The sequence below is a fragment of the Mirounga angustirostris genome, unplaced genomic scaffold, assembly GCF_029215605.1.
Source record: "Mirounga angustirostris isolate CCGP_5_RB_7025 unplaced genomic scaffold, mMirAng1.0.hap1 SCAF_16, whole genome shotgun sequence".
Classification (NCBI taxonomy): Eukaryota; Metazoa; Chordata; class Mammalia; order Carnivora; family Phocidae; genus Mirounga; species Mirounga angustirostris.
The window spans coordinates 10,276,989-10,291,150 of NW_026991724.1; the positions used below are offsets into that span (position 1 = coordinate 10,276,989).

General features: G+C 39.7%; 1 protein-coding gene across 1 annotated transcript in view; it reads left to right on the plus strand.

Moving 5' to 3' along the window:
* The window catches only part of ADAMTS18 (ADAM metallopeptidase with thrombospondin type 1 motif 18), a 147,413-nt gene that overhangs the window by 117,064 nt on the left and 16,187 nt on the right, over nucleotides 1–14,162 (plus strand). The window contains exons 17-18 of the mRNA XM_045892105.3: nucleotides 9,435–9,576; nucleotides 12,153–12,279. Of these exons, the coding sequence (XP_045748061.1) occupies nucleotides 9,435–9,576; nucleotides 12,153–12,279 (269 nt within the window). The remainder of the gene's footprint in view (nucleotides 1–9,434; nucleotides 9,577–12,152; nucleotides 12,280–14,162) is intronic.

Sequence of the window (14,162 nt, forward strand, 5' to 3'; positions counted from 1 at the left end):
TTTTTAAGATTTTTTTTATTTGAGAGACCGAGTGAGAGAGAGCATGAGCAGGGGGAGCAGCAGAGGGAGAGGGAGAAGCAGACTCCTCACTGAGCAGGGAGCCCGATGTGGGGCTCGATCCCAGGACCCTGGAATCATGACCTGAGCTGAAAGCAGACACTTAACCAACTGAGCCACCCAGGCATCCCAATAATTTTTTTTAAACAAGGGGCCTTGTGTTTTCATTTTGCATCAGGCCCCACAATTTATGTAGCCATTCTTTAGGGTAGGATTTTTTTTTAACAAAATCCTATCTTTTTGAGAACAGGGTGAAAGAGTGACCTACAGAGATTCTATTGGCTAAGCAGACAACATGTTTCCAAAGGATTGACTATTTGCAAGCATCAGAAAGTGAGAGACAAGATGATTGCTGTGTATTCTGTTCTTGGTCACTTTGCTCCTCAATACAGGATAAAGAAAAGGACAAAGAATACCTTAATTATCATTGAGAAGCAAATACTATGTTATAATTGGCAAATACTCATCTTTTATATACTTGGCCTTGATGTCTATTTGTTTAAATAATTACTGCCTTTCAGAGGCCTGTATGAGCTGATGTTAGACTCTTAAATCAGCTTTTTGCTGGTTTACACAAATATTGTCTTTCAGCCTACGTGATTGTGCACACAACTCTGCATGTGAATTTACGGCTACGTAGACATTATAGTCAAGCCTTAAGTCATTTCATTTTTTAAAGTTGAGAATCTTTTATTCATTATGTGCTCACTGAATGCATTAATGTGTTCAGCAAACAAAATATAAATATGTCCTATATGCCATATATTATATGAACACATCATATAATCTTGTGAATATTTATAGTAAATTGTGTTAAGTTATTCTTCTTGCTTTGGCTGGCTGAGTAAACTTATTACTTTGATAATATGAAATAGATTAGTTGCCTTCTTGGAATCAAATCTGCTTGCTGCTGTTTCTACTTTTAGCTCAAGAATTTTACTCTTCAAATTAATACTTATTCTTCTCAATCTCTTCCAAAAAGTAGAAAAAGAAGGAAAACTTCCAAATTCATTCTATGAGGCCAGCATTACCTTGGCATCAAAACTAGATAAAGACCTCACTAAAAAAGAGAACTATAGGCCAATATCTTTGAGAGGTAGATGCAAAAATCCTCAACAAAATACTAGCAAACTGAATCCAACAAAACATTTAAAAAATCGGGGCGCCTGGGTGGCTCAGATGTTAAGCATCTGCCTTCGGCTCAGGTCATGATCCCAGGGTCCTGTGATCAAGCCCCACATCGGGCTCCCTGCTCCGCGGGAAGCCTGCTTCTCCTTCTCCCACTCCCCCTGCTTGTGTTCCTGCTCTCGCTATGTCTCTGTCAAATAAATTTAAAAAATTAAAAAAATTAAAAAAAACATTTAAAAAATCATTAACCACGATCACGTGGGATTTATTCCTGGTTTACAAGATTGGTTCAATATTTGCAAATCAACCAACATGATACATCACATTAATAAAAGAAAGGATAAGAACCATGTGATCATTTCAATAGACACTGAAAAAGCATTTGACAAAGTACGACATCCATTCATGGTAAAAACCCTCAACAAAGTAGGTTTAGAGGGAACATGACTCAACGTACTAAGGACGATATATGAAAAACCCACAGCAAATATCATCCTAAATGGGGAAAAACTGAGAGCTTTTTCTTTATGATCAGGACAAGAGCAGGATGTCTACTCTCACCACTGTTATTCAACATAGTACTGGAAGTTCTAGCCACGGCAATCAGACAACAGAAAGAAATAAAAGGCACTCAGGGTGCCTGGGTGGCTCAGTTGGTTAGGCGACTGCCTTCGGCTCAGGTCATGATCCTGGAGTCCCGGGATCGAGTCCTGCATTGGGCTCCCTACTCAATGGGGAGTCTGCTTCACCCTCTGACCGTCTCTCCTCCCATGCTCTTTCTCACTCTCTCTCTCTCTAAAATAAATAAATAAAATATAAAAAAAAAAAATAAAAGGCACTCAGATCAGCAAGAAAGAAGTAAAACTTCCATATGATACTATATATAGAAAACCCTAAGAACTCCCCCAAAAAACTGTTAGAACTGAGACATGAATTCAGTAAAGTCATAGGATACAGAATCAACATACAGAAATCTGTTGCATTTCTATACACCAATAATGAAGCAGTAGAAAGAGAAATTAAGGAATCATTTCCATTTATAATTGCACCAAACATAGTAAGATTAAGGATTAAGTCTAACCAAAGAGGTAGAAGACCTGTACCCTGAAAACTATAAAACACTGATGAAAGAAATTGAAGATGGCAGAAAGAAGTAGACATGCCATGCTCATGGATTGGAATAACAAATATTGTTTAAATGTCTATACCACCCAAAACAATCCACACATTTAATGCAAGCCCTGTTAAAATACCAACAGCATTTTTCACAGAGCTAGAATAAATGATCCTAAAATGTGTATGGAACATATAAATTTGTATGGGAAGACACTGAATAGCCAAAGCAATCTTGAAAAAAACAAAGCTGGAGGCATCACAATTCTGGACTTCAAGTTATATTATAAAACTATAACAAACAAAACTGTATGGTACTGGCACAAAAATAGACACATAGATCAATGGAACAGAATAGAAAACTCAGAAATGAAGCTACAACTCTATGGTCTGTTAATCTTCAACAAAGCAGGAAAGAACATCCAATGCTGCAAAGATAGTCTCTTCAGCAAATGGTGTTGGGAAAACTGGACAGCAACATGCAAAAGAATGAAACTGGACCTCTTTCTTACACCAGATGCAAAAATAAATTCAAAATGGACTAAAGACCTACATGTGAGACCTGAAGCCATAAATATCCTAGAAGGGAACACAAGCAGTAACTTCTTTGACATTGGCCATAGCAACATCTTTTTAGATATGTCTCCTGAGCCAAGGGGAACAAAAGCAGAAATAAACTTTTGGGACTACATCAAAATAAAAACTTCTGCACAGTGAAGGAAACTATCAACAAAACTAAGAGGCAGCCTACTGAATTGGAGATATTTGCATGACATATCTGAAAAAGGGTTAGTATCTAAAATAAGTCCTAAAACTCAACCCCCTAAAACCAAATAATCCAACTTAAAATGGACAGAAAACATGAACAGACATTTCTCCAAAGAAAACATACAGATAGCCAGTAGACACATGAAAAGATGCTCAACCTCACTGATCATCAGGGAAATACAAATCAAAACTACAGTGAGATACCACCTCACACCAGTCAGAATGGCTAAAATCAACAACACAAGAGACAGCAGGTGTTGGCAAGGATGCGGAGAAAGGGGAACCCTCTTGCACTGTTGGTGGGAATGCAAGCTGGTGCAGCCACTGTGGAAAACAGTATGGAGGTTCCTCAAAAAGTTAAAAGTAGAACTACTGTTTACCATAAAGAATACAAAAATATTAATTCAAAGGGATACACACCCCCCGCTATTTATAGCAGCATTATCTACAATAGCCAAATTATGGAAACAACCTAAGTGTCTATCGACTGACGAATGGATAAAGAAAAGGTGGTATATACATACAATGAAATATTACTCAGCCATAAAAAAGAATGAAATCTTACCATTTGCAATGACATGGATGGAGCTAGAAAATCTTATGCTATGTGAAACAAGTCCATTAGAAAAAGGCAAATACCATAGGATCTCACTTATATGTAGAATTTAAGAAAGAAAACAATTGAGCAAACAGGGTAAAAAAGAGAGAGGGGCAAACTAAGAAACAGAGTCTTAACTATAGAGAATGAACTGTAGGTACCAGAAGAGAGATGGGTGGTCAGTGGAGGATGGGTGAAATAGGTGATGGGGATGAAAGGGGGCACTTGTCATGTTGAGTACCGGGTGAGGTATGGAAGTGCTAAATCACTGTATTGTACACCTGAAGCTAATATTACACTATATGCTAACTGGAATTTAAATAAAAATTTTTTTTAGTTAAAAAAAAAATTTTACCCTTCAGAGGATCCTTACATATTTTTGTTTAAACTGTGAGGGAAGGGAGGTGGGAAACTCAATATACAAGTTTGCCCCTTTGAGGGGAATAGAAATCCTCAAAGAAAACTTAAATTCTCTTGGCTGTTTTGTGGCTTTTCGGCAGAAATTATCGCCAAGATACTTTATTCATTAAATGACAGATAAAAAGCTTCTTTAGGGAGTCATGTGATCTGTCCTCTCCTCCCCCTCCCCCGCCCCAAATTTCACAGCAGCATTTGATTTTCCTTTGCAGGTTCTAGGGGATTTTCATCCCTTTAGTAATTGTCAGCGAATGATTATTATAGTACTAAATGGGGCGGCCTTATTTCCTCTACTGGAGAATATGGCTTCTCCTCATCCCTAGAGCGCCGTGAGCATGGAAATCAGAAGAGGTGATGAGCGTAGCTTAGACCAGGGAAACAACAGTGGCAAGAGACAAAGTGAGACACGGTCAGATTGGAGGTACCCTGGACATGAAGAGAACACCATTTCCTGGTTGGTTAGTTGCAGGGTGTGAGAAAAAGGAGATGGGGTGCTTCCAGCTTTTTATCTTAGCCTGAATGATTGGAAGGATCGGTTGCCATTACATGGGATTGAGAAGAACATGATACAGGGAGGAGAATCGTGAGTTCAGTGTTGTATGTTGATATGCCTTTTAAAACTTCAGGTAGAGATGCTCCATAGGCAGCTGAATGTGTGAATATGGACCTCAGAAGATGGGTTTCATCTCCAGCTCTGCTGCCCTATAGGGCAACCACTATCCACACATGGTTATTTAAGTTTAGATTTAAATTAAATGTAAAGGCTTATGTAGTCACAGTAATATGCTGTACTCAGTAGCCGCATGTGGCTTGTGGTTACTGCATGGAGCACCATGGGATTAGAGTACACGATCATCATTGTAGAATGTTCTCTTGGAAAATATGGTGTGGAGTGATGAATTTGGGAGTGGTCAGCATGTGGATTGTACTTAAAATCAGCACTGGATGAAGTCACGTGAAGGAGTGTGTATAAATAAACGAGAGGTCAAGGTGTTGGAGGTCCCTTTGATAATGAATAGTTAGGAGATGAGGAGGATTCAGCCAAAGAAATTAGGAATGAAGTTTTGTGGGGCAGGAAAAGAACTGAGAGAATCCGCTTCGGGTGGCAAAGCAAGGAGGAAGGGATCGATTGTATCCAGTAAGACGAGGCCCATCAACTCTTGGATATGGCAGGGTGCCCTTGAAAGAGCGGTTTCGGTGATGTGTTGGGGAGGGACGCCTGATCCAGAAGGATCATGGGTGAATGAGAAAATATATGGAGACAGAGAGTAAAGACAACTCTTTGAGGGATTTTTGCTCTAAAGGGAATCAGTGAATTGGGATATGAGCTGGAGGGATATGTGGAGATATATCCCACATGTGTGGAGATTTTTTTCAGAGGAGATAGATAATAGCGTGCTTGGATGCTGATGGGAAAGATCTAATAGGGACATTTCAGTAAAGCTCAAGATAAAGGGGCAGTTCTGGTAGTGGTGTCCTTAGGTGGATGAGGGCAGATGGAATCTGGGGCGTAGTGGAGAACCTGGACCGAAGAGGAGCTAGGGTCAGGCGTTGTGGGGAAGAGTAGGAGAGCTGGAGCATGTGAGTACAGATGCAGAAAGAGGTTTCACGGGGGAGATTGTGTAAATTCTCTTCTTATTGGTAGCATTGTTAATTCTCTATGGCTAGCTTTACTGGAGCCTGAGGGACACTTGACATCTTGATTGGTTTTGTTCAATAGTAATGACACTTTGATTTGCTTAATTTTTTTTTCCTAAACACCTCCTGCTGTTCACAGCAACATTTTAAAATGTTTTACAGAGAAACCACAGGCCACATACGGCTTAGGTTCTAGAGTCTCTCTAAAAGGTGAAAGAACATATTTTCAATGCCCATTGAAAGTGTGTTAAGTCCCTCTCAAATCACCAGAATGGAAGTCTTCCAAACTCAAAAGGCAAGAAGTAGTATTTTTAATATTTTATGCATTTCCACTGGGGACCCATTTGCCCTGTGGTAGTCAACATCAGGATCTAGTTTGAATGGGAGAGAATGGAGTGGTCTTAGGAAGTGGAGATAAGTGAGTGGATTTCTTTCTCTATCATGCTTAACACTTGAACTTGTGTCCCTTACACGCGTGTGTGATACATCATGTGTTATAAAATCATCCTGCCTCCTGAGCGTTATTGCTTACTACAATGTCATGTGCTTCACCTACGTTTTACTGCACACGTGGGCAGGTGCACTGCATTACTCTCTCCCTGTGAGGTCTCTGTACAAAGAGATCCCGCTAAAAGGGATATGGCACAAAGAAAACAGAAACCCAAAGTGTTACATACAAGATACTACTTTTATTGAAGGGGAAATTGAGTTGAAATAGCAATGAGCATCAAGATTCTTTTCAGAACGTAAAACCTCTCTCAAAATTCTGGTGTGATTGTGAATAAAACTCTCAATTGTGTACTTAATATCAAGAACAGTTGTATGACGTAGCTGTAAAAAGAAGAAAAAGACTAGAAAGGTCTTCAAAAGTAAGACCTCTAGGACCTTGATTTTGAGGTTTTCGTTGGTAACTAAGGAAAATTTGGCATGTGTCCATTTTAATGGTACTATTACCTATTGTGTTTTGTTTTGGATGGGGGTGAAGGGAACAAAGACCCATCTGACAGGATGTTGGTTGTTTCTGGGAGGCACCAAGTATTCGTTTTGTTGTACAACAAACGATGTTCACACCATGGAATCTTCGGAGTAAGCCATAATATTCCTGGAGACGCTGAAACTAACAGCAAGTGGAAACCATTTTGTAGTATCCCGAGCAGTGGTTGGTGTAATGAAGGTCCCTGAATAGCTACCACCCACGCAGCCCTAATTGAAGTGGGTCCCACCAGACAGAGAAAGAGCCAGGGCTTCCTATTTTTAACTGGAAATCTGCTTTGCTTTGGGGGCATGAATGCCCAGTCCTAGTGGTAAAGAATTTTCCACAAGACTCATGGGGCGGGAGCTATTTATACTCATGTTTGAGATTAAAAGAAGAGGAAAAAAGGAAAAGCAATACTTAAGGAAAGAGAGCATCAGGAAGGGAGGCAAATAATGTTTGCCCCAAAGACAAGGTGATAGATTGCAATATTTAGGCACATTTGGCTGGCGGTCCTACGTTCTATTTTAAGCTTATTCAAGAGTCACCTGTGTGATCCTGTACAAGTTCGTTCTTGTCAGTTTTTTCCCAATGAAAAAATGAGCAGCTACGTTGAAGAGTTGTTATAGGAATGTTTTGAGATAATGCCTAGAAAATACCCAGCAGAGGGCCTGACATGTGGGACGTGCCAGTACATGATTGGTCTTATGTTAGTGGCCAGACCTTATAGGGTCAGATTTATCCTGAGTCCTTGTCCTCTTTTTTTTTTTTTAATTTTTATTCAAATTCCAGTTCACATACAGTGTAATAATTAGTTTCAGGTATACAATATAGGGATTCAGTGCTTCCATACGTCACCCCTTGCTCATCAGGACAAGTACACCCCTTAATCCCTATCACCTGTTTGACCCACCCCCACCACCTCCCCTCTGGTAACCCTCAGTTTGTTCTTTAGAGTTAAGACTCTGTTTCTTGGCTTGCCCCTCTCTCTCACTTTCCCCCCTATGCTCATTTTTTCTTAAATTCCACATAAGAGTGAGATCGTATGGTATTTGTCTTTCTCTGACTGACTCATTTCACTTAGCATAAGGTTTTCTAGCTCCATCCATGTCATTGCATGGCAAGATTTCATTTTTTTTTTTTTATGGCTGAGTAATACTCCATTGTATATACATACCACATCTTCTTTATCCATTCATCTATTGATGGACACTTGGGCTGTTTCCATAATTTGGCTCTTGTAGATAATGCTGCTATAAACATCAGGGTGCATGTATCCCTTTGAATTAATATTTTTGCATTCGTGGGGTAAATAATAGTACAACTGTTGGATCATAGGGTAGCTCTATTTTTAACTTTTGGAGGAACCTCCATACTGTTTTCCACAGTGGCTACACCAGTTTGCATTCCCACCAACAGTGCAAAAGTGTTCCTTCCCCTTTCTCCCCATCCTCGCCAACACCTGTTGTTTCTTGTGTTGTTGATTTTAGCCATTCTGACTGGCGTGAGGTGGTATCTTACTGTAATTTGATTTGTATTTCCTTGATGATCAGTGATGTTGAGCATCTTTTCATGTATCCTAAGTCCTTTGGAGATTAAATCCATTCCAGTATATACATTAGCAACCCCTACTTCTGGTCCTATTTCATTTTGTCATATCTGTTCATCCTGGTACAAAATTGACAGATACATTCTCTTTGGAAATCCTACTGGAATTCCTTGGATTCTAAAATTGATGATAGGTAACTCTGAGCGGGGTATTCTATGGTTTTTGGAGTTCCTCCCTCGTGCCCAGCTTCTACTGGCACCCAGGAGAAGGACTGTAAATTGTGGCCCAGGATAAATCTTAAAAATATATATTCTTAACCTCAGAAAACAAACTGAGGGTTGCTGGAGTGGTGGGGGGTGGGAGGGTTCGGGTGGCTGGGTGATAGACATTGGGGAGGGCATGTGCTATGGTGAGCGCTGTGAATTGGGTAAGACTGTTGAATCAAAGACCTGTACCTCTGAAATAAATAATATATGTTAGAAAAAGAAGATAGTAGGAAGGGAAAAATGAAGCGGGGGAAATTGGAGGGGGAGATGAACCATGAGAGACTATGGACTCTGAGAAACAAACTGAGGGTTTTAGGGGAGGGGGGGATGGGTTAGCCTGGTGGTGGGTATTAGGGAGGACGCGTACTGCATGGAGCACTGGGTGTTATACACAAACAATGAATCATGGAACACTTCATCAAAAACTGATGTATGGTGACTAACATAAAATAAATTTAAAAAATTAAAAATGAAGAAAAAAATATATATGTAGATTCAGTTTCAACCATTATCTGTGAGACACCACTCTGTTAGGCCCATGCTAGGCTTTCAAGTGTAATGGGAAGGTCGAGACCTCATAATATAACCTTACTGCCTTCAATATATTGTAAAAAAAAAAAAAAATTTTTTTTTTTTTGCTTTATTAATGGATATACATAGAGTTGAGGGTAGTGGGCTTATAGCAAAAGTCGTCATGTTTCCCTATTTAGCATCCATCTAAATCACAGCTTTGATGATATGGAAATACACATTTTAAAGTATCAAGGGAAAACTTGAAATCAACATAAAACACACTTGCGAACAACGGCGTGAGCCAAGTTTAAGGTCAAAATGTCATACAAATATCTTTAAAATGTTCGGTGAGATTTCTGGAATTCCAGGGTCTGACCTGTCTCTTCATTTCTGGTTTCTATCTGTGCTGTCCAGGTCCTGATGCAAGGCAAAAATCCGGGGATAGCTTGGAAGTATGCACTTCCCAAGGTCACGAATGGAACTCAGCCAGCCTCAAAAAGGCACAGCCATGCCTGGACCACAGTGCAGTCTCCGTGCTCTCTCTCTTGTGGTGCAGGTAGTTGATTTTCCAATTCTACCTTACAAGTCTTTTCTCAAAACAGGTTCTTCAATCTCAGACCTCTTTACATTGTATGATTTAAATAAGCAACAAAAGAACTGTCTTTTATGGGAACCATCCCTGTAAAAAGCAAATATTATTGTCCTCTTTAAGGATTTTCCTATGTGGAAAGGAACCAAGTCTCAGAAAATTCAAGTCATTCATAACCAGGACTTAAAGTTTACCTATCTGAATTTATGGGGCAAAATAGTCAAATACCTGTGTTTTTTTTTTTAAGATTTTTATTTATTTATTGAGAGAGATAATAATAGCATGAGAGGGGGGAGAGTCAGAGGGAGAAGCAGACTCCCTGCCAAGCAGGGAGCCCGATGTGGGATTCGATCCCAGGACTCCTGGATCATGACCCGAGCTGAAGGCAGATGCTTAAACAACTGAGCCACCCAGGCGTCCCAACAAAATACCTGTTTGTTTATATTTTTCTTTTCACCTTACAGTTTAGTTTCTCCCTATCCTGACTTTTCTGTTGGTAAGAACCTCCCACTGAGGCTTGTGGGAGGGAGGGTCTAACCCAGAGAGAACACGCGCAAGGCAAACGTAAGACGTCTGTCTGAAACGCAGGTATTATGTCATCCCATCCCCCAGGGGTGAGGCCAGCAAAGTCTCAGGAGGGAAGTGTGGTGAATCTGGGAATTCACCCTCCTAAGGGAGGGAAAACAATAGCTGTCCTCTCAGTGAGTAGAAGGCAAGCATTTTATTTAGATCCAAAAATATCATATATTTGTGTGTAAGTCAGTCTTTGTTACCCTTGCCCCTGTGAGAAGAAGAATGAAAATCTATAAATGGATCCATAAAACTGAAGCATGGAGGTTAGCCACACATTTTCTCATTATCAGAGCATGTGGTGACAGTGGGTTTCCCAAATGTGTCCATCCCCCTAAGCACAGTGGGGCATCTTGAACCAGACACAGAGAGCAGAAATATAGAAAACGAAGAAATTCTTCAGTCTATAAGACTTCTTCAGGTGTTCATGCTAATTAACAAAACACAAGGAAATACTTCTTTGTTAAATATATTAAATACTTGAAAAAAATATTAAATACTTGAAAAGTAATACATTTTTATAGAAACAAATAAAGGGGATTCAGAGCACATGGATCATGCTGAGCCCTTAGGAACGCATAGCATTGTTGAGTTATTATGTTGTACAACCGAAACTAATACAACACTGTTAATTATACTTAAAACGTAAAATTACCAAAAAAGTAATACATTTTTCGTAATACACATTTTAAAAGCAATAGACTATGCAGAAGAAAAATAATTTTCCCTAATCCTTTAATCAGCGCATGCCAATGTTAATACTTTTGTCTGTGTCATTCTATCACTTTCTTATGCAAATATAAAGACACGTGTGTTACATGTTCTCAGACACACCCACACAGATCATTTTATATTATTTTTTTACGGCACAGAAACCATGCTATTGATACATGTTTACAATATGCTCCTTTTCACTTAAATTACAAGCAGTTTTTCATGTATCAAATGCTTTTTGAGATCATTTGCAATAACTTCCTGGTATTCCAGGGAGAGCACTGTTCTTTGGGAAGGGAAGAGATTCAATCCATTTTCCATTTATGGCGAATGAGTCCAACCAAAGGGAGGAGGCTGGAGAAGTGCATGGTGGGATCCTCCCCTTGCCTTGATTTAGCGATCCCTTCATGTGACTTCCAGACCATAGTGTGTCCAAGGCATATGAGAAGGAGAGTCTAAATGAATAAATGGAAGTAAACAATTAACTCTAGGGAATCCCAGTGTTTGGTAAGTGCCTCCTCCAGGCACACCTCCTTCACCTAATCATTATCACAGGAGTAACTTTTCATTGTTTCTCAGATTCCATTTTAAGGAAAAGTACCATGTAAATATAAACAAGCAGAATTCAAAGAGGCGGCAGCATTTCTATTTGGAGAGCTGACAAAATTATTCACACACATAAAAAATATGTGCTTCTGGTGAGAAGTCCGGAGACGAACATTGCAAGCCAGGCATTAAGTGTCACTCAAGCAAAAAACCAAAAGCCCCGAGTCCTAGCTGACAGATATGAACCCCTATTCAGAGAATTCAGCTTTTTGTTTATATCTATTTCTTATGGAAGTAGAAGATGCTTCATGGAAAAGTAGGATATTAGAGTTTCCACACATAATTTACCAAAGGTTTTTCTTTGAAGAACATTTTCCAATAGATGGATGCAATGTGAGTTCAAGTTTGTGGGATGTTCCCCTGTAAAGCCACCCTGTTTTCAAAAGGTTGCGTTTATCACTTCATGGTTCAAGAATCCATAGTGGTCTTGAAAACTAAGAAGCTACACATTCAAATTACTAAAATATGAAAACTATTATCTCGGGGGGAAATGGGATTCAAATTAGTTGCAGATGGGAGGTGTTCTCAACACCGTATTTAGATTCTGTATCTTAAGTAAAACATCAGAACCCTGGTAAGTCAGGCTGCACTTGGAACTGAAATTGAATTGGTTATCTGTAATTTTCACTTTGTAACTTTTGATGTCTTATTAGGTTACATAAGTGTAAAGGCCATTTGCTTACGAGATCAAAACACTCAAGTCAGCTCTTCGTTCTGCAATGCAAGAACCAAGCCAGCAACTGCACCCAAAATATGCAATGCTTTCCCCTGCCCTGCTTAGTAAGTCATCTGGAAATGTCTTTCTGGTAACATGTGTACTTGCATGCTCTTCTTGTTGATATGAGAAAACTAAAACCCACTGTTGGTGCTTCTGCTCACAAGTGACCCAGAGAGAGAGAGAATGCCCAAAAAAAGTAACAGAGAAAAGAAGACAATTGAGGTTAAAATATATAACTGGAAAAACACAGATTGCTTTAGACAGTCATTTGACTCCAGCATTGCAAACCTAACCTTGGGGTTTTAAGGTATCTTTTTTTTTTTTTTTTTTTTAAATCTTTACATAGAGCCTCCTCTGAACTAAATCAAACAGATATTTAAATAATACAAAATCCCATATTAGTTAGATTTACATGTAGTTGTGTGCTTAACTTTCATATAGTCATCCAAGAATTTAAAAATCATAATACTAGGCAGACCATGAAACCCCCAATGCAAATTACACAGTAGCAAGACACGAAAAGAAAGAGGTAGAGGCCAAGTGGTAATCCGCTTCTGATGATGGCACTCTATGGGGAGCTCGGTGGGTGTGTTTTGGGGATGGATTTTAGCCACACTATTGTTTGAATGCTTATTTTAAATAATCTTCCCAGCCGAATGGAGTCCTTTGTGTGATTTATCTTCTGCCAGATGTATTTATAGAGAATCGGCAGAGTTCCTTCTAAAGCAGTGTTGTGTTCCCTAATGATTCAGATCATCTTAATAAGTAGTGTTTGCTTTGTGGTGATGCAATTATATTGCACAATCTTTTTAGACACATACATGCATTTTTTCCTTGTAATAGTGCAGTTGTTCTCATTGTCTGGGCCTTCAGCTGTTCACCAATCCCATATGCCCTGTTGTCCACCTCGTTTTTCTCCAAGAATCTGGAAGCAGCTGTGTCCTGAACACAAAGAGTAAAAAGAAATTTGGTGGGCTTCCATGGATTTTCCCATTTTGCTAAGAAATATCTGATTCTAAAAGATATCCGGTGGCTCTAACATATGATTACCAGACAGTGTTATTGACGCTTGTGGAGTAATGTCTTCTTTAGATGGGGGGTGTGTGTGTGTGTGTGTGTGTGTAATTGTGAGTCTGCTTGAATGGCAAGCTGATGTTTTGTGATTTTAAGCCTCCTTCCCATTGTTGGCTGTTTCTGCCAAGCAAAGACACAGACCCCCTTCATATGTCCATCCAAGGAAAGGGAGAGAGCCCAGCTTGTGCCTGACTGCTAGAACTTCTGTGATGACCCTGTGTGGAAATAATACTGTGCAGTAACCAATTACTGGCTATTTAAAAACAGAACAGCCCTCACAGTGACTGCAGGGTTGGAGTGGTAGAACAGGCAGGATCCGTTGCTCCCTTCCTTTCTTCTCCACCTTATCAGTTATATCTTTGTATTTTCCTGTTGGAATAATGGGACCTTCAGGGACATATACTGGAAATAAGGTCTTAGGTTATTTGAGTTAGAAGGACAAAGGAATCCATCCCATCTAACTCCGTTATCTTCCCATGCAACAAGCATGTCATATGCACCTACTGGATGCCAGCCTTGGGCTGACAGTGTGGATCCAGAGAACTTGTACTTCGTGCCACCAGTGAACTCACAATCAAGGGGAAAAGAGGGGTGTGTAAGGAAGTAATTGAGAGGCAGTGAGATATGTGCTATAAAGAGGGCATGTACAAAAAAGCAGGGGGGTGGAAATGGACAGTGTAGGAGCTGGGCTCTGAGGTGGGGTTGCTAGGGACTGAGGATAGATGGGGAGTGAGCCTGCGGCCCAAGGATGCAGAACCATGCCTGGCATGCAAAAGGTCTACCTGGTGTGCTCTTTCTGTACTTTAACAGATTCATCATATTTGTCGAATGAAGGAAAAAGTTGAATTGGTTAGACAAAAATGCCATCTTT